We start from the raw sequence: 25,399 nt of genomic DNA, 5'->3' as shown, positions 1-25,399 counted from the left end.
AATCATATCTAACTGGAACAGTGCAGAAAGTTGAAATAAGATGTTCACATAATATGCAAAAAATTGATGATTTCTCAAACTGGGGAACAATCAAGAATGGGGTGCCGCAAGGTTCGGTCTTGGGTCCTCTGCTCTTCTTACCATTCTATATTCACGAAGATGCAAAGCTAGTACTTTTTGCCGATGATAAAAGTATAAAACTTCCTGGCAGATTAAAACTGTGTGCCCGACCGAGACTCTAACTCGGGACCTTTGCCTTTCGCGGGCAAGTGCTCTACCATCAGAGCTACCGAAGCACGACTCACGCCTGGTCCTCACAGCTTTACTTCTGCCAGTATCTCGTCTCCTACCTTCGAAACTTTTACAGAAGCTCTCCTGCAAACCTTGCAGAACTAGCACTCCTGAAAGAAAGGATACTGCGGAGACATGGCTTAGCCACAGCCTGGGGGATGTTTCATATCAGCGCACACTCCGCTGCAGAGTGAAAATCTCATTCTGGATACAAGTATAGCTATCACACCCAACAAAGAATTAACTGGTGAAATTGTAAACGATGTTTTTCAGAAAATGATTAACTGGTTCTCTGCAAACGGGCTCTCATTAAACTTTGACAAAACACAGTTTATACAGTTCCACACAGTAAATGGAATGACACCATTAATAAATATAGACTTTGATCAGAAATCGGTAGCTAAGGTAGAATATCCAGAATTTCTAGGTGTATGCACTGATGAGGGGTTGAACTAAAAAAAAACACACTGAGGATCTGCTGAAACGTATGATTTCAGCTACTTATGCTATTAGGGTCATTGCAAATTTTGGCGATATACATCTCAGTAAATTAGCTTACCACCCCTATTTTCATTCTCTGCTTTCGTATGGCATCATATTCTGGGGTAACTCATCATTGAGTAAAAGAGTGTTCGTTGCACAAAAGCGTGTAATCAGAATAATTACTGGAGCTCATCCAAGATCATCCTGCAGACACTTATTTAAAGAGCTAGAGATCTTCACTGTAGCCTCACAATATATATCCAATTATGAAATTTGTTATTAACAATCCAAACGAATTCAAAAGTAATAGCAGTGTACATGGCTACAGCACTTGGAGAAAGGATGATCTTCACTACTCAAGGTTAAATCTAACTTTGGCTCAGAAGGGGGTAAATTATGCTGCCACAAAAGTCTTCGGTCACTTACCCAATAACATCAAAAGTCTGACAGATAACCATATAGCATTTTAAAGAAAATTAAAAGAATTTCTTAATGGCAACTCCTTCTACTCATTAGATGAATTTTAAAAAAATTAAAAATATTAAGTTTCATGTAATATTTTGTGTAGTGTGATATCTTGTATAAACACCTTTTATAAACTGCCTATTGGCTTCTGTCTCGGGTTCTTCGGCCGACGTTCATCTAATGATTTTTCTGACGTTTCGCCAGCACGAGTGGCTGGCATTGTCAAAGCTTCACCCTCCATTGCCGGTGGTGAACTGGAGGCGAGCTCGCGGCCGCAGACTATATGTACCTGGCGCGCCAACGTCCGAGGGCTCCTCCGCGGTCATTTCCGGTGCGGTTCTCCTCTTGCTACCTGCGACGGTCGTTCGCTGCAGTACGGGAAGCCAGGATCCGTTTACCTTAAGGCTTTGCTCTTTCTTGTTGAAACTGTTCGCGTGTTTTTGGATTTCTACAGCTTCTCTGAACAAGCGCGTGTGATAGTGCTTCTCTACAGCCAGAACTTCCGTGTCGGCGAATTTTATTACGTGGTCGGTCTCATTCAGTGCGTGCTCTGCCACGGCCGATTTCTCCACCTGCCCCAACCTGCAATGTCGCTTATGCTCTTTGATCCTGGTGTTAATGGATCGTCCAGTCATTCCGACATAAACCGGCAATGGAGGGTGAAGCTCTGACAATGCCAGCCACTCGTGCTGGCGAAACGTCAGAAAAATCATTAGATGAACGTCGGCCGAAGAACCCGAGACAGAAGCCAATAGGCAGTTTGTCAACAAGTGGCCACGAAAGCCTTAACAATTTTGTACCTTTTATAAACCTGACACGTTCCACATCATTACGAAGTGTCGTATTCATGATCTATGGAACAAGTACTAATCTAATCTAGGAACCTTAGACACCGAACGTTCTCAAATCAAGCTTCTCCATCGAGGAGCCTAGAAGAGTTGTGAGTGTCGTTGACGGACGGAAGACGCATTTAGCTTTATGCTTCTTCAGCCTATATATAGTAAGACATTTCCTCTCTGTTGTTCACTTTCCTCTAGCTCTTCACTTTCTCTAAAAGGCCTGGGGGTAAGGCACGGCGAAACTTCCGTTCGGAATATCCATTTTGCAGGAATATGATACGGAGGTCACATAGCCCACCGTTCTGTGAATCAACGTCCTAAGCACGCCCCATTGTTGCGAATGATAGTGACTGATGGTGGTCTGTAGGAATACGTCTGCCTGTTTTGGTTTACGGTACACATCCTGACCCAGGGTGCCATTCTCTTTTTTCCACACCACCACTTCCAGGAACGGTAGTTCACCTTTTTCCGTTTTTTTTTTTCATCTCCGTTTTAAACTTGATGCTAGAGTTAAAATAATTTAGAGGATGTAGCAATACATTCAGCGATGCACTGCCGTGCAGCCAGATTAGGGGTCATTCACTTCTTGCCAAAAGCATGAAAATTTTAACTTTTCTGACTGAAATGCTCTCTCCTCGAAATCTACCAAAAGAAGATTAGCCACAATGAGTGACAAGAGACTATTCATTGCGGCACCGCCAGTCAGTTCAGAGTATTGTCACTGAATGAAAAATAGATCGAGCCGAGCATGTGCTTCAAAAAATCTACAAGTTCCGCTTCTAGCTTCTCATCAACGAACAGTGATTCTTGCAGTGGCACTTGAGCAGAAAGTGAGACAGCATCGAAACTCACGAGTATATCTGATGGTCAAAAGTTCTTCAGCCGAAGATCGAAGTCTTCTGAATTGCAGACGTGGTGTTCATACCTTCTTACTACATTTACATCTACATGGTTACTCTGCAATTCACACTTAAGTGCTTGGCAGAGGGTTCATTGAACGATTTTCATACTACTACTACTACTACTACTACTCTACCATTCCACTCTCGAATGGCGCGTGGGAAAAAGGAACACCTAAATCTGATTTCTCTTATTTTATTACGATGATCGTACGTGGGATTCAACAAAATATTTTCGGATTCGAAAGAGAAAGTTGGCGATTGAAATTTCGTAAATAGATCTCGCCGCGAAGAAAACCGCCAAATGCGCTGCTGTGCAATAGCTAGTTCATCTCAATTAAGCACATCGGTCTGGAGAGAATAATAGTTGCGTTTCCTTTATCCGCCGACGAGATCACAATACCAGGATCCTCACGTAGGGACTGGAGCGCTGATATCTCTGCAGCTTACACACGGCTCGTGGGCGGCTGTACTCAGCAGTGTCCTTGGGCAGTTTCAAGATTCCTGCCAGTATTCAGATTTGTTCTTTGCTTAATACTGGATTATGATGTGCGTTCTTGACGTTAATACTGCAGCTTCTGACTTCTCCAAAGTTTTCTTCATATTTCTTATATGCCGCATCTATTTTTTGTTATAGTAGTGCATACTTATGCAGCTTTATATTTCTCCGACAGCTAGTCTTCCTTTGCTACTTTACACTTTCTGTTAACCTCATACCATGTGCGGACATTTGCCAAGCCGGACATTTGCCACGCCGGACATTTGCCACGATTTTACCTGCTCCGAAGGGTAGGGTCCCTTGTCTCCTCCTCCCCATCGCTTACTGAGCCTTTCCGCTGGTTTACTTAACATAGAACCAGAATATCTATGGATTTTTCGCCACATTTCTAGAGAGTTTCGTTGTGGAAACTATTAAATGCATCTCGCATTGAAATCCGCACCAAATTTCGAGCCACAGTAAAACTTCGCCAATCTTGGAGATTTTGGGCTCGTCTCTATTATACGTGCCTTTTTCGGTGCTCCTGCAGCAGTTTTCTGTCGTGTTTTGTGTACCATGGGGCATCAGTTCCGTCTGATATTAATTTATTTGGTATGAATCTCTCGAGTGCTGTTGATACTATTTCTTTGAACTTAAGCCACATGTGGTCTTCACTTACATAGTTTGGAAGGATTGGAGACTGTCTCTTAGAAAGACGTCAACCGAATTTTTAGTTGCTTTTATAAATATATATATTTCGTGTTTAGTTTTGGTGAATTTCTTTGTTACGGAATTGAGCCTCGCTACGGCTGTGTGTTCACTAGTTCCTGTACCCGTCGTGATGCTCGGGATTATTTGTGGCTAAGAGGTCAAGTGTGTTTTCGTAGCCATTTACAATTTGAATGGCCTCATGAACTAATTCTTCAAAATAATTTTATAAAAAGTATTTAAAACAATTATAGAAGTTGTTTTCTATCTACAGTAGGGTCTGAAAACGTATTTTTGTCAACATAGGGAAGGTAGACTGAAGTCACTGCCAACTATAATTGTATGAGTAGGGTACCTATTTGCGCTGAGACTCGAGTTTTCTTTGAAATGTTCAGCAACTGTTTCATCTGAGACCGGGGTTCGGTAAAAGGAGCAAGTTATTAATTTATTCTAGTTGTCGAATATAACCTCCGTCCATACTAAGTCACAGGAACTACCTGCTGCATTGTCGCTTGTGAGCTGGAACACACATTACATTATTTTTCCTTAAGTTGTGCTTCTTGTTTCTGTTGTAGTGGAGATCATTACAATTACGGCTTTTCCCTCCAAAACCTAGGATGCTTTCTCTGTGACACTGTTAATACCAGAGCTAAACAATGTAGAACAACATACGTTACAAGCATAGCATTCTGTATTACTTCATTTCCTTATTTCTAACATTTTAAAATTTTATGTCGACTTCAGATGACATGTCAATCATAGATGTTCTTATCTCTGTTTATGAACGTACTTTCAATCGTGTTTTGAACATTGTCCCGCTACACTTTATTAACTGATGTTTCGCCGGAAGGGATATCGGATTTTAGATAGTAAATTAATATGGAGTATGTCGTTCTTCTTTTCAAACATTCACATACCCATTTCTTCTTTCCTTATTGTCTTCTGGGCATGCAGTTGTAGTAATTAAAGAAGGCACAAATGCAGCGATCAAAAAGAAATGATTAGCGTACATTCGCGTTCTCTTTACAGCATTCCTTTCTTGTTGCTCACATGGCGATGGACTGTTTCTATCGCAATCAGTAAGCGTGAATGGAAGCTGCCGTACAGACAGAGGGATCTATATTTATACTTGGCAGAACTGATTACATACTGACATAATCGTCGGTATTGCTTTCGTTTCCCAAAAGATATAAATATTTCGATTTCGGAAAAGAAGCTCTGTATTTCGCCAAGATGTCGAAGAAGGAGGTCCCTTACGTAGTTGTTGTATCGAGTAAGATGTGGAAACGGCGGTTTGAAAGCGGACAGAAGTAGTACGAGGAAAGGGCGTCCCTTACCTGAGGGATCGCTACTTGGCGAAGGGGCAAGTGTGGCAAATGTCCGGCGTGGCAAATGTCCGGCATTCAGCCATACGATCAATCAGGCCTCGGTTGGCCGGTGCTGCGAACGCAAGGCTCGGGGGCTCGCCTCGGGAGACCGCAGGAGGCGACGCGATGACGTCACGGGAGTCAAGTGATCGCGGTCGCCCTCATTGACACAACGGCGCAGTTCTGGTCCTGACGTCTGCTACGGCAGAACAGGCGGACGGGCAGTGCAGCAGCAGGGAACGGAGGCGGCAGGCGCCGAGGCGGTCTGTGGTCTGTCCGGATGTTCGGACAGAAACCAAGCAACATCGGCTGTGCCCCAAGGAAGCGTCATGGGGTCTCTGATGTCAACAACTTACATAAACCTTGTATCAGATAGGAGCAGCAGAGGGATAAGTTAGTTCTGTAACGATGTTTTTTTCTATACAAAAATATCGTTGTTGCACGACCGTAAAGAAATGCAGAAAGACTTGGACAAATTTTCAGCTTGCTGTAATGAGCGATAGCTCTCTTCAAATGTGAGTTAATTCAAGATAAGTCACAAATGAAAGAAAAGGAACTGCGTACCATAAACACCAAAGAGAAATCCGGGGAAACAATAAAAGTTGACAGAGAAGAAAGACAAATTTTACGTCTCGCCGCTACACTGCAACTCTGCAACTTCCAGGCGGAATAAAACTGTGTGCCGGACCCGGGCGCCGATTCGGCACCTTTCCCTTTCGCGGGCAAGTAAAGGATTTTCGAGAAAAATCTTACTCCGAATCATATGCAGACGTCATTTAAACAGACAGTTGCTTTTCTGTTTTATGTTTATTCCACCGGTATTTTCGTTTTGTAAACTAAAATTCATACACTACGTGATCAAAAGTACCCGGACACCTAGCTGAAAATGACTTGCTGGTGTTGCTCCACCCACAGACTTGGTGGCATGTTCCACTCTCGCAGGCATAGCTTCAGTCAGGTGCTGGAAAGTTTGTTGGGGAATGGCAGCCCATTCTTCACGGAATGCTGCACTGAGGAGAGGTATCGATGTCGGTCGGTGAGGTCTGGCACTAAGTTGGCGTTCCAAAACATCCCAAAGGTGTTCTATAGGATTCCGGTCATATAGGATTCCGGTCAGGACTCTGTGCAGGCCAGTTCATTACAGGGATGTTGTTGTCGTGTAACCACTCCGCCACAGCCCGTGCATTATGAACAGGTGCTCGATCGTGTTGAAAGATCGCCATCTCCGAATTGCTCTTCAACAATGGGAAGCAAGAAGGTGCTTAGAACATCAATGTAGGCCTGTGTTGCAACAACAAGGGGTGCAAGTCCCCTCCATGAAAAACACGATCACACCGTAACACCACCGCCTCCCAATTTTACTGTTGGCACTACGCGAGCTGGCAGATGACGTCCACCGTGCATTCGCCATACCCACATCCTGCCATCGGATCGCCACATTGTGTACCGCGATTCGTCACTCCACACTGTTTTTCCACTGTTCAATTGTCCACTGTTTACGTTCCTTACACCAAGTGAGGCGACGTTTGACATTTACCGGCGTGATGTGTGGCTTATGTGCAGCCGCTCGATCATGAAACCCAAGTTTTCTCACCTCCCACCTAACTGTCATAATACTTGCAGTAGGCCGGCCGCTGTGACCGAGCGGTTCTAGGCGCTTCAGTCTGGAACCGCACTGCTGCTACGGTCGCAAGTTCGAATCCTGCCTCGGGTATGGATGTGTGTGATGTCCTTAGGTTTAATAGTTCTAAGTCTAGGGGACTGATGACCTCAAAGTCCCATAGTGCTTAGAGCCATTTTTAAACTTGCAGTAGGTCTTGATGCAGTTTGGAATTCCTGTGTGATGGTCTGGATAGATGTCTGCCTATTAAACATTAGGACCCTCTTCAACTGTCGGCGGTCTCTGTCAGTCAACAGACGAGGTCGGCCTGGTCTACCCGACGGGAGGCCCTAGCCACACGACATTTCCATTTTTTTTCTGCTGTACGTGTCCCTTCACGTTTCCACTGTACTATCGCACGAGTCGGGGCGTGGAATGTCAGAAGCTTGAACGTGGTAGGGAAACTAGAAAATCTGAAAAGGGAAATGCAAAGGCTCAATCTAGATATAGTAGGGGTCAGTGAAGTGAAGTGGAAGGAAGACAAGGATTTCTGGTCAGATGAGTATCGGGTAATATCAACAGCAGCAGAAAATGGTATAACAGGTGTAGGATTCGCTATGAATAGGAAGGTAGGGCAGAGGGTGTGTTACTGTGAACAGTTCAGTGACCGGGTTGTTCTAATCAGAATCGACAGCAGACCAGCACCGACAACGATAGTTCAAGTATACATGCCGACGTCGCAAGCTGAAGATGAACAGATAGAGAAAGTGTATGAGGATAGTGAAAGGGTAATGCAGTATGTAAAGGGGGACGAAAATCTAATAGTCATGGGCGACTGGAATGCAGTTGTAGGGGAAGGAGTGGAAGAAAAGGTTACAGGAGAATATGGGCTTGGGACAAGGAATGAAAGAGGAGAAAGACTAATTGAGTTCTGTAACAAGTTTCAGCTAGTAATAGCGAATACCCTGTTCAAGAATCACAAGAGGAGGAGGTATACTTGGAAAAGGACGGGAGATACGAGAAGATTTCAATTAGATTACATCATGGTCAGACAGAGATTTCGAAATCAGATACTGGATTGTAAGGCGTACCCAGGAGCAGATATAGACTCGGATCACAATATAGTAGTGATGAAGAGTAGGCTGAAGTTCAAGACATTAGTGAGGAAGAATCAATACGCAAAGAAGTGGGATACGGAAGTACTAAGGAATGACGAGATACGTTTGAAGTTCTCTAACGCTATAGATACAGCAATAAGGAATAGAGCAGTAGGCAGTACAGTTGAAGAGGAATGGACATGTCTAAAAAGGGCCATCACAGAAGTTGGGAAGGAAAACATAGGTACAAAGAAGGTAGCTGCGAAGAAACCATGGGTAACAGAAGAAATACTTCAGTTGATTGATGAAAGGAGGAAGTACAAACATGTTCCGGGAAAATCAGGAATACAGAAGTAAAAGTCGCTGAGGAATGAAGTAAATAGGAAGTGCAGGGAAGCTAAGAAGAAATGGCTGCAGTAAAAATGTGAAGACATCGAAAAAGATATGATTGTCGGAAGGACAGACTCAGCATACAGGAAAGTCAAAACAACCTTTGGTGACATTAAAAGCAACGGTGGTAACATTAAGAGTGCAACGGGAATTCCACTGTTAAATGCAGAGGAGAGAGCAGATAGATGGAAAGAATACATTGAAAGCCTCTGAGGGCGAAGATTTGTCTCATGTGATAGAAGAAGAAACAGGAGTCGATTTAGAAGAGAGAGGGGACCCAGTATTAGAATCGGAATTTAAGAGAGCTTTGGAGGACTTACAGTCAAATAAGGCAGAAGGGATAGATAACATTCCATCTGAATTTCTAAAATCATTGGGGGAAGTGGCAACAAAACGACTATTCACGTTGGTGTGTAGAATATATGAGTCTGGCGACATACCATCTGACTTTCGAAAAAGCATCATCCACACAATTCCGAAGACGGCAAGAGGTGACAAGTGCGAGAATTATCGCACAATCAGCTTAACAGCTCATGCATCGAAGCTGCTTAGGTTGGTTGGTTGCTTGGAGGTGGAGACCAGACAGCGAGGTCATCGGTCTCATCGGATTAGGGAGGGATGGGGAAGGAAGTCGGCCGTCCCCTTTCAAAGGAACCATCCCGGCATTTGCCTGAAGCGATTCAGGAAAATCACGGAAAACCTAAATCAGGATGGCCAGACGCGGGATTGAACCGTCGTCCTCCCGAATGCGAGTCCAGTGTGCTAGCCACTGCAAAGCTGCTTACAAGAATAATATACAGAAGAATGGAAAAGAAAATTTGAGAATGCGCTAGGTGACGATCAGTTTGGTTTTAGGAAAAGTAAAGGGACGAGAGAGGCAATTCTGACGTTACGGCTAATAATGGAAGCAAGGCTAAAGAAAAATCAAAACACTTTCATAGGATTTGTCGACCTGGAAAAAGCGTTCGACAATATAAAATGGTGCAAGCTGTTAGAGATTCTGAAAAAAGTAGGGGTAAGCTGTAGGGAGAGACGGGTCATATACATTATGTACAACAACCAAGAGGGAATAATAAGAGTGGACGATCAAGAACGAAGTGCTCGTATTAAGAAGGGTATAAGACAAGGCTGTAGCCTTTCGCCCCTACTCTTCAATCTGTACATCGAGGAAGCAATGATGGAAATAAAAGAAAGGTTCAGGAGTGGAATTAAAATACAAGGTGAAAGGATATCAATGATACGATTCGCTGATGACAAGGCTATCCTGAGTGAAAGTGAAGAAGAATTAAATGATCTGCTGAACGGAATGAACAGTCTAATGAGTACACAGTATGGTTTGAGAGTAAATCGGAGAAAGACGAAGATAATGAGAAGTAGTAGAAATGAGAACAGCGAGAAACTTAACATCAGGATTGATGGTCACGAAGTCAATGAAGTTAAGGAATTCTGCTACCTAGGCAGTAAAATTACCAATGACGGACGGAGCAAGGAGGACATCAAAAGCTGACTGCCGGCCGTTGTGGCCGAGCGGTTCTAGGCGCTTCAGTCCGGAACCGCGCTGCTGCTATGGTCGCAGGTTCGAATCCTGCCTCGGGCATGGATGTGTGTGCTGTCCTTAGGTTAGTTAGCTTTAAGTAGTTCTAAGTCTAAGTGACTGATGACCTCAGATGTTAAGTCCCATAGTGCTCAGAGCCATTTGAAAAGCAGACTCGCTATGGCAAAAAAGGCATTTCTGGCCAAGAGAAGTCTACTAATATCAAATACCGGCCTTCATTTGAGGAAGAAATTTCTGAGGATGTACGTCTGGAGTACAGCATTGTATGGTAGTGAAACATGGACTGTGGGAAAACCGGAACAGAAGAGAATCGAAGCATTTGAGATGTGGTGCTATAGATGAATGTTGAAAATTAGGTGGACTGATAAGGTAAGGAATGAGGAGGTTCTACGCAGAATCGGAGAGGAAAAGAATATGTGGAAAACACTGATAAGGAGAAGGGACAGGATGATAGGACATCTGCTAAGACATGAGGGAATGACTTCCATGGTACTAGAGGGAGATGTAGAGGGCAAAAACTGTAGAGGAAGACAGAGATTGGAATACGTCAAGCAAATAATTGAGGACGTAGGTTGCAAGTGCTACTCTGAGATGAAGAGGTTAGCACAGGAAAGGAATTCGTGGCGGGCCGCATCAAACCAGTCAGTAGACTGATGACGAAAAAAAAAATCACATAGGAAACAGTGGACCTAGGTATGTTTAGGAGTTGGGTAATCTCGCGTACAGACGTATGACACAAGTGACACCCAATCACCTGACCACGTTCGAAGCCCGTGAGTTACGCGGAGCGTCCCATTCTGCTCTCTGACGATGTCTAATGACTGCTGAGGTCGCTGATATGGAGTACCTGGCAATAGTTGGCAGCACAATGCACCTAATATGAAAAACGTTTGGTTTTGGGTGTGTCCGGATACTTTTGATCACATAGTGTAACTCCTAGGCATATATTATTATGTAGTCGTGGATTTTTTTATCACAATGTTGACACGAGTGACTACTTTTGGATTTTTCCTGTTTCATTATTCGACAATAAGCTCTTTTATCGCCAGATTTTATATGCTGGCGTAATTTTTCAACCAATACGGTCTATGGCTTTCCAAGTATATTGCTGTTTTGTGAAAAATAGTGCTGTACTAAACAAAATGACTTGCATTCCCGTTTTATTATATGATTAGAAGCTATTTTACAATAAGATTTTATACTTTGACGTAATTTCTCCACAGATACTAGTTTTGGCTTGCAAGTACTAATGTTGCCTCGTAAGACAGGTCTGTATTACGAATATAACTAGCTTCCTGCGGGCAGCTTATGGTAGAAATTGTACTGGCGCCACTTCAAGACACCATCCTGATTATCTCTGACAGCTGAGATCGACCTCAGTCGTTATGGTAACACTTGGCGTCCATGATACACATCTTTGATACTTGCCGGCCATCTTACTACGACGTCTCCTTGGCAACGGCGTCCTTAGATAGGATGTTGAGCCCAGATGAGTGCGCCATTGTGCCGCTAAATTTCGTAATATTGAGCACACAGTTTTATTACTACATCATTACGATAGACGACAATTATTTTACATTGATGCATTTGTTTTATAGACACACTCTATTGATTAAACGGCCGATGCTTTGGATATGGTGTTGTAGAAGCTTTTCCAGCACTGAATATGGATGCTGGCAAAGTTTCACTATCACAGTGTAAATGCATACAGTCTGTGTGAAAGTGTGTGAAGTGATGTACTAACTGGCCACCAAAATGAAAGCAGACAGATGGACACTAACAGAAAAAATCCGTCCATACTGTCGCAAGCCAGCACCAAGTGTTATGCTAGAAAAAGTGATGTAACTTCCATAAAACCATGTGAAGATGAAGCTGAAAAGGTTCGAAAACCGGTTCATGGAATAATAAATAACTGTTCAAGAAAGTGACTGGTTGCAGTTTTGTGTATTCACAAAGCGAGCAATGTTTCGAACAATCCTCACAGGCAGACCCACCTACACGAATATCGCACGGTAAATGCACCTAGGAGAAAAATGTATAATTGCTAGATGTGTACCTGATGACGACACCTTGCTTCCGGAACGCATCTCGTCAAATTAAATACTGATAATGAAACACGAGCGAAGCAGAGAAGTGTGTCGTTTATAAAAATCGTAAGGCTCTCACGTATCTCAGGCAGTTGTATATAACATGGATAAATTTTAGTGTAAATTATTGCCTATCCCCTCTCTTTTGCGACATACGTTATGAAAACCAGCTTACATTTTTCCAAGAACAGACTTGCACAAAGGAAATTATGCGCATTCTCCAGCCACGTACGTTTCTGTCCCGCAGAGACTGCGAAGAAAAAAACAGGGAAGTAACAGCGCAAACAGAGGCGTCTAAACCATCATTCTGTGGTGTCGTAAGCACAGCACGCATCACCAGGCAGCACCACAGGCGATGGATGATACGTCGGCGACCCACTCCAGGCCAGCGATTGCCGCACCAAGAGGTCGCAGCGGGGCGCCGCCAGAGAAGTGAAGCGCTCCGGCGCCTCAGCAGAGCGGGCAGTTCCAGGCCTGCTCGACTACCGAGAAGACTGGCTTCTATTTGTGTACTTCGCGACACATCGTCTGCTTCTAGCGAAAAAAATGGAAATGAGCGTATGGCATCGTTGGCCGGGAGGCCGTTATTCGGGGAAGTTCGGCTGCCAAGTGCATGTCTTATTTCATTCGACGCCACATTGAGCGTCTTGCGCGCCGGTGATAAGGATGAAATGATGATAACACCCAGTTCCCGAGCAGAGAAAAATCTCCATCCCGGCCGGGAATCGAACGCGGGCCCGCGTGCATGGGAGGCGAGCACGTTACCACCCAGCTAATCAGGCGGGCTGCTTCTAGCGTATCCACACCACGACGGCTTCAGAGAACATTGTAGTGGGACGAGAACTGTTTACTATCCAGCCTTAGCTTCTGGAATATTTGTTGACCACCAGGATCTGCCACCTGAGCCGATTTGTACAAAGTTGAGTATTCATCAATAAACGTGTGTGTTCTTGTCACTAATTATTATCAGTGTTTCAGTGTCACTCCGTCCTCGTGACATAGTGTTTCCCTCGGCGCACTGTAAATAGCTGAGGGCGGCGACGTGTAAACTCTTTTTCCGTGGTTGTATCAAAAGTACGATACACATTCTCTCCAAGCTCAATCCGCGAATGGAACGGGAAAGAAACGCTATTGCATGGCGCAATAAAAATTTCCTTCTTCGACGCACTTCAGTCATCGGATGAGTGCCTGTTAATGTTGATGTGGGTGAGATGGTGACTGCTGTAAATAATGTAGACGTCACTAAAGGTAAATGGAGATTTTAGCGTGTTATAGGCTGCGTTGAACATTTGTGAATAATCGAAATTTATTGTCAAATGAGAACTGAAGTCCGAGCACTTTCTGGCAGATTGCGTCAACCACAACGCCTCGTCAGCGTTACAGAGGACCAACTTTCTACTGGCTTCTCTCCGCTCCTTTCAGACTCCACAGGACAACTTAATTCCTCTGATTTTAACGAGCCACTCAGAGTTCCTAATAAGGTGGCATTTCTTTGAGTTGGAGCTCAAGAGAGAGAGAAGTGACAAAAAATTGTAATTCGGAAAGCGTCAAAAGCTGTCATATCACTGATTTCTTATTAATTTCAACTAATTTCGATCTCAAATCATCATCCGATCTACAAACAATTCAAGAATCAGAAGCACAGATCCTAGATTCATAAACAGGGAATATAACGATGTGATACAAAAAATGCAAATACAAATACTGTATTATCGGCATAACATGGGAGGATGTTTCGTTGACATCAAAAGTACACTGTATCAAGCATCATTGTTTTATAGAATAGCACAGTCTGATGATATCAGATGAACGGCTCATGAGCGTTCATTGTAGAGCGTAAAAATGACTTTAAAACCAATATAATTTTTTTAAACAAAATTAGTGTCGCACATGACATAGCTATCCTTAGTGGAAGTGAGGAAGAACTGCAGGACCTGGTGAATGGAATGAACCGTCTAAAGCCAGCCGCCGTGGCCGAGCGGTTCTAGGCGCTTCTGTCCGGAACCGCGAAATGCTACGGTCGCAGGTTAGAATCCTTCAACGGGCCTGGATGTGTGTGATGTCCTTATGTTTGTTAGGTTTAAGTAGTTCTAAGTTCTACGGGAACTGATGACCTCAGATGTTAAGTCCCAAAGTACTTAAAGCAATTTGAACCATTTTTGAACCGTCCAATGAGCACACCCTAGTGACTGAGCGTAAACCAAAGAAAGACGAAAGTAATGAGGAGTACCAGAAAAGAGATTAGCGGTAAACACCAAAATTGGGGACCTCAAGGAAGACGAAGTGAAGAAACTCCGCTACCTCGGAAGTAAAATAACGCGTGATGGGAGAAACAAGGAGGACATAAAAAGGATACTAGCACAGGCTAAGAAGACATTCTCAGCCAAATGAATATTTTCAAACATAGGTCTTAATTTGATATTGTACGTTTGCGGCACAGAATGAATGAAAGTGAATCATACATTATGGGTGGCCTGGAAAAGACAAGAATCGAAGCACCTGAGATATGACGCTAAAGAAGGATGTCGAAAATTAGGTGGATTCGTGAGAAATGAAGAGGTCAAATGGTTCAAATGGCTCTGAGCACTATGGGACTCAACTGCTGAGGTCATTAGTCCCCTAGAACTTAGAACTAGTTAAACCTAACTAACCTAAGGACATCACAAACATCCATGCCCGAGGCAGGATTCGAACCTGCGACCGTAGCGGTCTTGCGGTTCCAGACTGCAGCGCCTTTAACCGCACGGCCACTTCGGCCGGCATGAAGAGGTCCTCCGCACAATCTGGGAGGAGAGAGGTATTGGAAAACATGGACAAGAAGGGACAGGATGACAGGACATGTGTTATGACATGTATCTAACTGGTAGTTGAGTGAGCTGTAGGGGCTATAAACTTCATAAGGAAGAGACTGGAACATGTCTTGCAAATAACAGAGGATGTTCGCTGCACGTGCTACTCTGGCAGGGGGACCATCAACCTACTAATCACTGATTTCTATGACTCTTAGGTATGTTGTAGAGGGAACTGTCCTGAGTACCTGGCTAGCGCTTTTTACGACAGCGCCAAGTTTCCGAGAAAATCGGTGTTGAAGTCTTATGCGTACCTCGTATGGTTGTAATGTCGAAGCGTTTCGACCGAGCGAGCGTATTGCAGGGGCTAAGGTTCACGGCTACTCCGCTGGCTGTACACGTTCAAACCCTGCCCTTATACTTTTTTTCAGTTTCGCCGTACAGAATATCATTAAATAGTATACGTCATGCAAAATTATTCAAAAAGTAGTCACTTTCGCCCTAGTAATTTCATGCGTTCCGTTTATGGTTCGCACTTAAAATTTCAAAAAATTCGACAGATACTAAGAGTTCCCAACGAGGTACGATGTATTAGAAGCTGTGGAAGGATTCCACGTACAGAGGAAAGTACACATCGCTAATTTTGACCGCGATTACTTAATATCGATCAAACTGTCTGCCAGTGTCAATCGACGTACGATAACCCCTTGCGCAAAAATGTCATTTCTTCAAAGCACAAAATACTGTAACAGCGTCAGGAATAACATTCCCTTATGTTTCTTTATAAATGCAAGAACCTGTTCGGGAATTTGGTTGGACCGTTCAAAACAGAGTTGACGACTAGAATCATAAATTTAAAAAATTGTAATTTTGACACGTACAAATTCACGTAATTGCTTCACGAAGAGTTTTTAAAATCTATCATTCACCCGTACCTGGGACGTTAGTCATCCGTGGGGAGGACAAATCGATCACATATTTTATGATCAAATCTTTGCAGATGAAAGACAAGCATGCACCTGCATCGTAAAAAAAAAAAAAAAAAAAAAAAAAGTCCCACCGAAATGTAGTACTCCACTTTTCAAATCCTGAGATGTTTATTTTCTCAGGCAGCTTAAGATTATCACGAAAAAAATCCAGAATGCTCCCGGCTTGCTAAAGACTAACAGAAAAAATTATATAAAAATATATTTAAATCTGCATCAATTTCCTACACCTGCTTTCACAGGAACGATCAAATACGTGTGGTTCGCTTCGGAGTAGAGCGAATAAAAAACAATCTTTTTTAATCTAACCGAACTGTGTTTTCGGGTATCGGTTCTGAAAATTCCATGTGCCTGCGAAGCAGGAACTGTCATTAAATGTGCGTGGTGCGCTACGAATTTGTGTTTTAGTTGCTTCCGTGACAAATAACGCCGGTAATTCTGTTCTAGTACAGCAAGCGACGCAAGATATAGCGATTAAGACGGTTCTGCCATGTATCGTGTAACAAACTGTATATACGCATTTGAAGATACACAGATGAGTCAAAACGTTATGACCACCTGTTCAATAGCGTGTTGTTCCACCTTTCAAACACAGAACAACAGAGATAGATTCTGCTTGGTATTGATTCTACAAGTTCTTGACAGGATTCCAGAAGTACGCGGCACCACAGTCCATGCACAGGTCAAGCAGTTCCGACAAATTACGGGATGGTGGTTTACAGCCACTCAGCCATCGCCCGGTATTTTCAAATGGTTCAATTGGCCCGAAGCACTATGGCACTTAACATCTGAGGTCGTCGTCCTCTAGACTTAGAACTACTTAAACCTAACTAACCTAAGGACACACACACACATTCATGCCCGAGGCCGAATTCGAACCTGCGACCGTAGCAGCAGCAAGGTTTCCGGACTGAAGTGCCTAGAACCCCTCGGGCACAGCGTCCGGCCAATGTTTTGGCTCATCGGTGCAGTTTGCTGTAATGATATATTTGTTAACGAAATGATTGCGTCGAAACTGACTCTTTGTGAATAACTTTCCATGACGTACACTATTTAATGATACTCTGTACGATGAAATTGGAAAAAAAAGGTACGCGGGCAGGGATTCATCTTTATCGTCAGCGTGATAGCCGTCAACCATAGCCGCTGGGCTACGCTCGCTCAAATATATTTCCCTCTACGGATATAAGAGATACGGATAAAATGCCAGCGTCGGTTTTCTCAGAAACTAGAAGCCATCACACTAAAAGCCGCTAACCATGTATTCAGACTCATGGAAATCCGTGATTAACAGGTATGATGGTGCCCTTGTGAGACGAAGAGACTGGTACTGGACAGAAATTTGTGGCGAACTGGATCAAACCAGTCAGAAGACTGACGGCTGGTGAAAGGTGGCTACACAGAGTCACAGCGCCGGAGATTGTGCCAAAGAGTATTATTCAGCCGCCTCCACTGGCAGTAATAGTTATGAGGTTGCCGTGGTCAGTGCTTGTTGAGAGGATGTCGATAGCAGTACTAGTTGTGAGCATGTCGTGTGAAGTTGTTCTGATGGGCTAGACAGCCGATGCTGTTCGAATGGGGATGTTGTAATGATCAGAGTGTATTTTTCGTCAATATATTTGAAGGTAAAAAAACATTTTTTTTAATTTAAAATTTCTTAACTAACAATGTCTCTTGGTCACAGGTTCAGTCAACAAAGCATCTGGCTTGTTAGAGTGTAATTCTGGTTTCAATGTGCAATTATAGTATTTCTGTTTTTTTTTAATTACTTCAGTGTAAATGGTGCTTAAAATACCTTGTCTTATTGAGGAAGAACCGTGCCAGATGTGTACGTTGAATCACATTTCCACACACAGAACAGTTACACTTGTGCTTTGTTGTTTCGTAGTTTTTGTTTCGTAGCTTTTATAGTAGCTGGGGCTTAATTAATTGTGTTAACGGGAATTTCCTTTCATTCTTTGTTGTTATTCTATGCAGTCAGATTGCGTACTAATACTAGTCAGGGCCAACCGGTTACGAGACTGCGTAACCGGACAGACAGCTACTAAAATTAAAAATATTTGCATTATATTTAATTAAGCCCTCATGCACTGGGAAAAAGAATGTCGGCGAGTATCAGTCAGTTTGATGAACGCGTTTTCTGTTCTATGGTGTCTCAGGGGTTCCCATGTAAAATGGAGATGACTATTTCAACGACAACTGTGCCTTCTAGCTGGGAGCAGATAGTGCCACCTTGTGGACCCATGCCATTCATACGAATTTGCTCCGTATTGTTTTCTTGCGGGACGTATAGTTCTAGAGTTACTTTGATCTCCCCGGTCAACGGCTAACTCCTTTCACGGTCGTGACACATATGAGCTTCACGTCTGCCACAGCGATGACGCGCTTCCCCCTGAATCAGTGTGGTTAGGAGAGAGTACTTGCTGCTACTCACGGCAGACGACGATGCCGTTCGTCAGCAGGAAGATGTCGTCCACGTTCTTCTTGAACTGCTCCAGCTCTTCGTTTCTTGGGGTGGCGTTGGCGGTGATCCCCAAGAGCTCCGATAGGTCGGTCGCCAAGGACGGCGCTTCCGTTTCATTCAAAGCCATCTTGAGTCACTGTGCTATCTGAAAAAGAAGGAGAAGATCGAATTAACAGCTGTAGAATTTCGACAACATTCGCAGAGCAGTTATTACTATGATCTATTGTCCTTTCTCACTCTTCCAACCGGCTTTTACACCGCTGGCTATTCAAGTTGATACAGCATGTAAAGGACCCGCGGCAGCCTCATATTGGCAAGCATGCATATACAAATGATAAGCATTCCAGTGCAGTCACACATAGTAGGCAGGAGCAAGACCATGTGTAAGGGGCCGACAAATGAAAACGGGACAGATGGAAAAGAAGTAAGTAAACTATACGCTAATTTAGACTTTCTCTGCGAATCTCGATGATGAAGTCTTCTCGGGTTATGAGTCGAGAAATGGCTACGTTCTGTGGCAACGTTTCAACAAGTTTCCTGCTTGTCACCTTCAGGCGAAGTGTCGGGTTCGTGTCCTGTCCGGGTCGTTATAGCCACTGGATCGCAGGCTCCATTGTCTTGTCTGTGTCAGCAGAGGCTTCGTTCTACGGCAACGTTTCAACAAGTTTCCTACTTGTCACCTTCAGGCGAAGTGTCAGGTTCGTGTCCGGGCCTTTATAGCCGTTGGATCGCAGGCACCTCTGCCTCGTGTGTGTCAGCAGACGTAGACACAGACGAGGTAGAGGAGCCTGCGATCCTGTGGCTATAAAGACCCGGACTAGACACGAACCTGACACTTCGCCTGAAGATGACAAGTAGGAAACTTGTTGAAACGTTGCCTCAGAACGACGCCTCGACTCGGCTGATAACCCGAGAAGACTTCATCAGCAAGTAAGTAAACTTTTTACTATGTCAAAAGTAATCGAAATAACTGTTAATACATTTATCCCACTTTGAGGCAAGAAGGTGAATGCCTTCATGGAAAAATGTTTGCGGTTGCCTACAGAATCATAATTGTAGCCAGGCGTACAGCTCTTCGTCCGAAGCAAGACAAAGACCACAAATGTCTTTCTTCAGTGCTCCAAAAATATGGAAATCGCATGGGGAGAGTTCGGGACTGTATGGAAGACGTATGGTCCCGTCAACATGATGCCGAGGTTGTCTGGACTATGCTGCAGAAAACTCGCTTGGGAGCCCTTACACATCCTGCACAGTCCCGATTTCCCCCATGTGATTTCCGTATTTTTGGAGCGTTGAAGAAAGACGTTCGTGGCCATCGATTGGGCTTAGACGAAGAGCTGAGGTTCCCGCTTGGGTATAGTCGTGGTTCCATACACAACCGCAAACATTTTTCCATGAAGGCTCAAAATGGTTCAAATGACTCTAAGCACTATGGGACTTAACATCTGAGGTCATCAGTCCCCTAGACAGAACTACTTAAACCTAACTAACCTAAGGACATCACACACATTCATGCCCGAGGCAGGATTCGAATCTGCGACCGTAGCAGCAGCGCGGTTCCGGACTGAAGCTCCTAGAACCGCTCGGTCACAGCGGCCGGATGCCATGAAGGCACTGACCATCTTGCTCACAATGGAATGAATGTATTAACAGTGATTTCGATTACTTTTGAAATAGTAAACAGGTTACATATTTCTTTTCCACATATTTCGTTTTCACTTGACTGTTCGTTATACATTTCGTATACAAGGAAACACTCAGCAAAGGATTTCTCACTCTAAAATTGCATTTGAATGTTGGTTGTTTGTGAGACGGTCTTGCAATGTCTCGAGTAAGAATGAGAAACGCGCAGCAGCACGTGTCGCGAATTGACAGCAGCAGTATCGCCGACTATCGAGGCTGAGATTCACCTTCCTGCGATATTTCTGCTCACATTGGTTGTGATCACACGACTGTAATGAGAATAACGAATCGATGGGTTGAACATACTCAAAGACATGGCGGGACCTCAATGGCTCCTCCCGACTAACTCCCGAGAGAAGAGATATATTTCTCTCGGCTATGCTTGACTGTGCATCTACGTCATGCAGCACGCGGAGTATCCACACGGACTGCACAGCGACCTCCTGAGCACCACTGGCTGTGACGTGGCGGCCATAGTTGTGGCTTCCCTTGAGGCGGCAGCAGAGAGTCACACCGACAGCGGTGCGGCTAACGACACAGTTACATCTATTGTTTGTCCACGATAAGTTGACGATTCGCGCGGTGGCTATTGGGAATGGCCTGAGGTGTGCCTTGTCCCCACATTATGACTGTCGAAGGGAGGGGGGGGGGGGGGAAGCGGTGAGGGGAAGAGTAAACACCTCTGCATGGTGCACAACGCCTCTCTTGTAACGCCTGCCACTGGAGTTTGTTGAGAGTCCCTGTAACACTCTTGCGCCGACTAAACGAACCTCTGACAAAATGTGACGCTCTCTGTTGGAGCTTCTCTATCTCTTCTGTCAGTCCTACCTGATAAGAGTCCCAGATCGATTAACAGTAGTCAAAAATAGGTCGAAAAGGCGCCTTGTAATGCACTTCCATCGCAGATGAGTCAGTTTTCCTTAAGATTCTTCCTACGAATCTGTGTGGAATTTGCTTTTCCTACTATTTGCTTTACGTGGTCATTCCACATACGGTTGCCCTGCATAGTTAGTTGTAGTTATTATACTGTAGATCTGTTTCCAGTAATTTGTCATCAATAGTGTAGTTCTACAGTAGAGGATTTCTTTTCCTATATATGCGCAATGTGTTACATTTGTTTATGTTCAGGGCCAACTGTCAGAGCCTGCATCATTCATCAATCCTACAACATATCATATCATTCTGCGAATCTACACTATCGTCTGACGTTGTCAGTTCGTCGTAGACAATCGTATCATCTGCGAACAATTTTGAGGAGCTTTGACTGCTAGATCATTTCTATACACTGTAAACAGTAACGGTCCTATCACACTTCCAAGGGGTGCTCCGTAAATTACCTTTACATCACATATGGACCACATAGTCGGTAATCAGACGGTGGCCGTTACATTTCTGACTTGTTAAAGCCAGTGGCTGTGGCCCACTTCCGAGGTCTACGTGACGTGCTCCTACAGGATAACGTAAGATGACATGTTGCCCGTTCCGTCCTGACTTACCTCGACACAGAGGCTGATCCACTGATTCTCTGGCCGGCACGCCCTCGATATCGCTCACCTACTGATACTATCTGGTCATGGGTTGCCAGAGATTGGCAAGTCATCACACGCCAGCCGCTACGTCTGGTTAACTTTGGCACAGAATGGAAGCAGCATGGAATGACGTACCCATGCCTGTGATCTAAACACAGATCGATTCAATGCCCAGCTAGTACAGAGCATTTGTTGCTGCCCTGCATGGCTGCGCTGTTTACTAGATTTAGCTACCTGTACACAGATAGACCTTCTAAATATTTAATAATGCATTCTTCTTGACTTACTGTCTAAGAACAATAAGTAAAATTTATCTTTTTTCTGTTCTTCCTGATTTTCTACCATTAATGGCGCATGTGTGTTTCTTAGTTTACGTAATAGGGTAAAGTCGGTGACTTTCTTGGCATGTGCAGGACGAAACAAAAATATACCGTCTAATTTCCCTGATCTGTAGAGGGTACTTGAGGAACAAATTGAGGATCGGCTACAATGTCCAACGAGCTACAAGGCGAACCTCTGACACTACATCCTTTGGCAGAAGACTTTGAGTTCTGACTCTGAAGCTGCGAGGAATTGGCTAAATGGCTCTGAGCACTATGGGAAGCACTATGGGACTTAACTTCTGAGGTCATCAGTCCGCTAGAACTTAGAACTACTTAAACCTAACTGACCTAAGGACATCACACACATCCATGCGCGAGGCAGGATTCGAACCTGCGACCGTAGCGTGCGAGGAATTATGCGTGCGCCCCGCCAGCGTTGCAACTGGCGTATGCTGCCAAAGGAATACCTACTCACACGGCGCGATGTATTTATTTTAATAAATACCGCTACAGAAGTTTAAATAGAACTATATTAAGTCCACAAGACCGGTTTTGGTCTTCATATTGGGCCTTATGCAAACACAAGCGAATGTTATGCTGTCGAGAAGCAACGTCAAATGCTCATTTGACGTTGCTTTTCTACTGGTAAGGGCCTAATATAAAGATCGAAATCGGTCGTGTGATCTTAATAAAGTTCTGCTCATGTTTTTTCTCAATAGTATCTTGACAACTCCTGGTAAAAAGTTTCGGAGGTGACAGAACAGAGTAATTCGAATCAAACATTCCAAGCAACATGTGACCAGTTTCCATTGGTCACTTGGATATAGTTGGTTACAGATGAAAGTCGATGGTTCTCTCTTTAAATTCAGACGGCAGTTGGTTGTGCTTGACGAAAAGACCAGTACACAGTAAACAAGAACTTATGTGTACAACAGGTTATATTGGTTTTTTGAGTCGCATAACCACGGAAAAGCTGTAAGACAATGAAGGGATCTTGAAATCTAAATCTAGTCTGAGTACAACAGATTTTTATTCTCTCTTTAACACGCACACAGTTTAAATAAAATTGACAGAGAGCAAAATTATTTAAAATATCAAGAGAAATTACACAAAACGATACTAACACTATGGGGTACCAAATTATGTGGAATACTGTAAGAAGATATGCAGAAAGATTTCGACATCTAGGCAGCTCGGGAATTCAGAGCGAATGAGACAAAAAAAGTTAAAAATTATAATCGAAGAGGCAACAGAGTTTGCGTGCGGGACCAAGTAAGCGGCGAGCTGCTCAGAATATGGTTCGCAGTACCACACTGCGGCACATACACTTCCCCAAAACCAGGACCAGACAGCTGCCGGGAGACGAATAGCCCAGAGTCATCGTCCACAACGCTCAACTGCCCAACTTAAAAAAACTGCAGCATGGTGGTGACGGCTCCATACTGCTGCCAACGAGACGAACGTAAATTTCACATATTACACGTAAAAACAGAGCAACGCAGCAGAAACTCCCCATTTTAGAAGCGCAAAATGGACCTTAACGAACAGAATGTTGATACTGGCACGTAGCAGGGTCCCACAAATTTGCACCAAGCATGGTGTAAAGGGTAAACAGACGCTGTCTTTGGCCAACAAGAGCACAGAGTGGGCCGCGACCGCACATCTGCGAATCTGTTCAGCTCCACGGGAATACTCGTACCTCCTAACCCTCACTGACTGCTTTCTGCCGACAAACAGAAACTAGAGACCACACTTAGACCGCACCTTCCCAGCGAGAAAACTGACAGTCTTTCTTCCCAAGCAAACATGCCCACGCAATAGTGGAGAAAAATTAAATAATATCGCACAGCAATGTGTGACAGACTGTTAAACAGAGGGAAGTTTTCATTTCGTGAGCTGGTACTCTAGCTGTTATGGGTTCCCTTACCGATTGTCGTTTCTGTTCCGAAATTCAAACTTTAAGTTGAACTTGAGTTTACATAGCTGATTTTAACTGCAGTTGTGGCTGTACGAGCAATTTGTTGGCTAGTTCTACTACATTGTTGAAGCATGTCACAGGTATTTACAAATGCTGAGTACGCCAATACGGTATATGTGTGTTTTTTTTTAATTTTTTGAAATAAAATGCTGCACCTGCTTGTAGAGAATACAGTACAAGATTCCATAATCTCTAAAAAAAATGGTTCAAATGGTTCTGAGCACTATGGGACTTAACATCTATGGTCATCAGTCCCCTAGAACTACTTAAACCTAACTAACCTAAGGACATCACACAACACCCAGTCATCACGAGGCAGAGAAAATCCCTGACCCCGCCGGGAATCGAACCCGGGAACCCGGGCGTGGGAAGCGAAAACGCTACCGCACGACCACGAGCTGCGGACCCATAATCTCTGAGTGTGAGATTCAAGAGTACTAATATTTTCACTAAACTGAGTGAGACTGGTCAAGACCCCAGCAGTCATATTTCATCTCTGCGTCCAAAAGGACAGTCTTGATCTGCCTCGTTGAACATCTTCCTTAAACAAGCACATGCAGAATTCCTACTACACATATCGGAGTTGTACATACAAGAGTATTGCGGACATTATATAATATGCTTGTCCTCTAACCTTATCATGTAAAGTCGATGTGGCATCTTTCAGAAGGAGATGTAAGTATTGAAATTTTATCGCTGGCTAAATGCAAAATGACGAGTAATCCCATTAATACTCTTAGCTGATGAAACCACTTTTACTCGAGACGGTATCAAAAACTCATAACCCGCATTAGTGGTCCGACGAATATCCACGTGTCTTTGTGCAGACAAGTTTTCAAGGATGCTTCTCTGTAAAAATGTGATGTATGATATACCATGAGCTGTTTGGGCATGTTGCGTTGCCACATCACCTTACACGGCCCTGTGTGCTAAACTTACTTGGGAACGAGTTTGCAGCCTTACTGGAAGAGGTTTCTGTGGCTGGAAGGATGGGTATAATATTCCAGCATGGCGGAGCCCCTGCACAACCTAGTCGACAGTACACACATCATCTAAACCTAACATTCCCCATAAGGTGGGTGGACAGGAACGACTACGTTGTTTGCCAATCAAGATCTGCCTTTAGTTTATGTCTATGGAAATGATTGAAAGGCAGAGACAACAAATAAAAAGCAAACACAAGAGACGAATTGATCGTTCAGATTATGAATAGTGTTGCTCTCTGAGAGGAATGCCAGGATGATCTCAAAAGAGCTGCACAAGATGTAGTCAAGAACATTCTAAATTGCATGGAAGTCTGAGGTGGAAATTATGGAAGTCAACTCTGAACTTCATCATTTGTCTCTGGTTAATACCTTGTGTAAGTACTTGTTGGGTTTCCAATCTAA

At 43.9% G+C, this 25,399-nt stretch overlaps 1 protein-coding gene across 1 annotated transcript in view; it reads right to left on the bottom strand.

The window, feature by feature from the left end:
• Positions 1–25,399, bottom strand: part of LOC126201595 (putative ammonium transporter 1) — a 362,485-nt gene that overhangs the window by 219,561 nt on the left and 117,525 nt on the right. Inside the window, exon 2 of the mRNA XM_049936797.1 lies at positions 18,469–18,643. Coding sequence (XP_049792754.1) covers positions 18,469–18,625 — 157 coding nt within the window. The 5' untranslated portion in view covers positions 18,626–18,643. The remainder of the gene's footprint in view (positions 1–18,468; positions 18,644–25,399) is intronic.

This window comes from Schistocerca nitens, chromosome 1 (genome assembly GCF_023898315.1).
Source record: "Schistocerca nitens isolate TAMUIC-IGC-003100 chromosome 1, iqSchNite1.1, whole genome shotgun sequence".
Lineage (NCBI taxonomy): Eukaryota > Metazoa > Arthropoda > Insecta > Orthoptera > Acrididae > Schistocerca > Schistocerca nitens.
The sequence above is the reverse complement of the archived record's forward strand: the minus strand, read 5'-3'. Positions and strand labels throughout refer to the sequence as shown.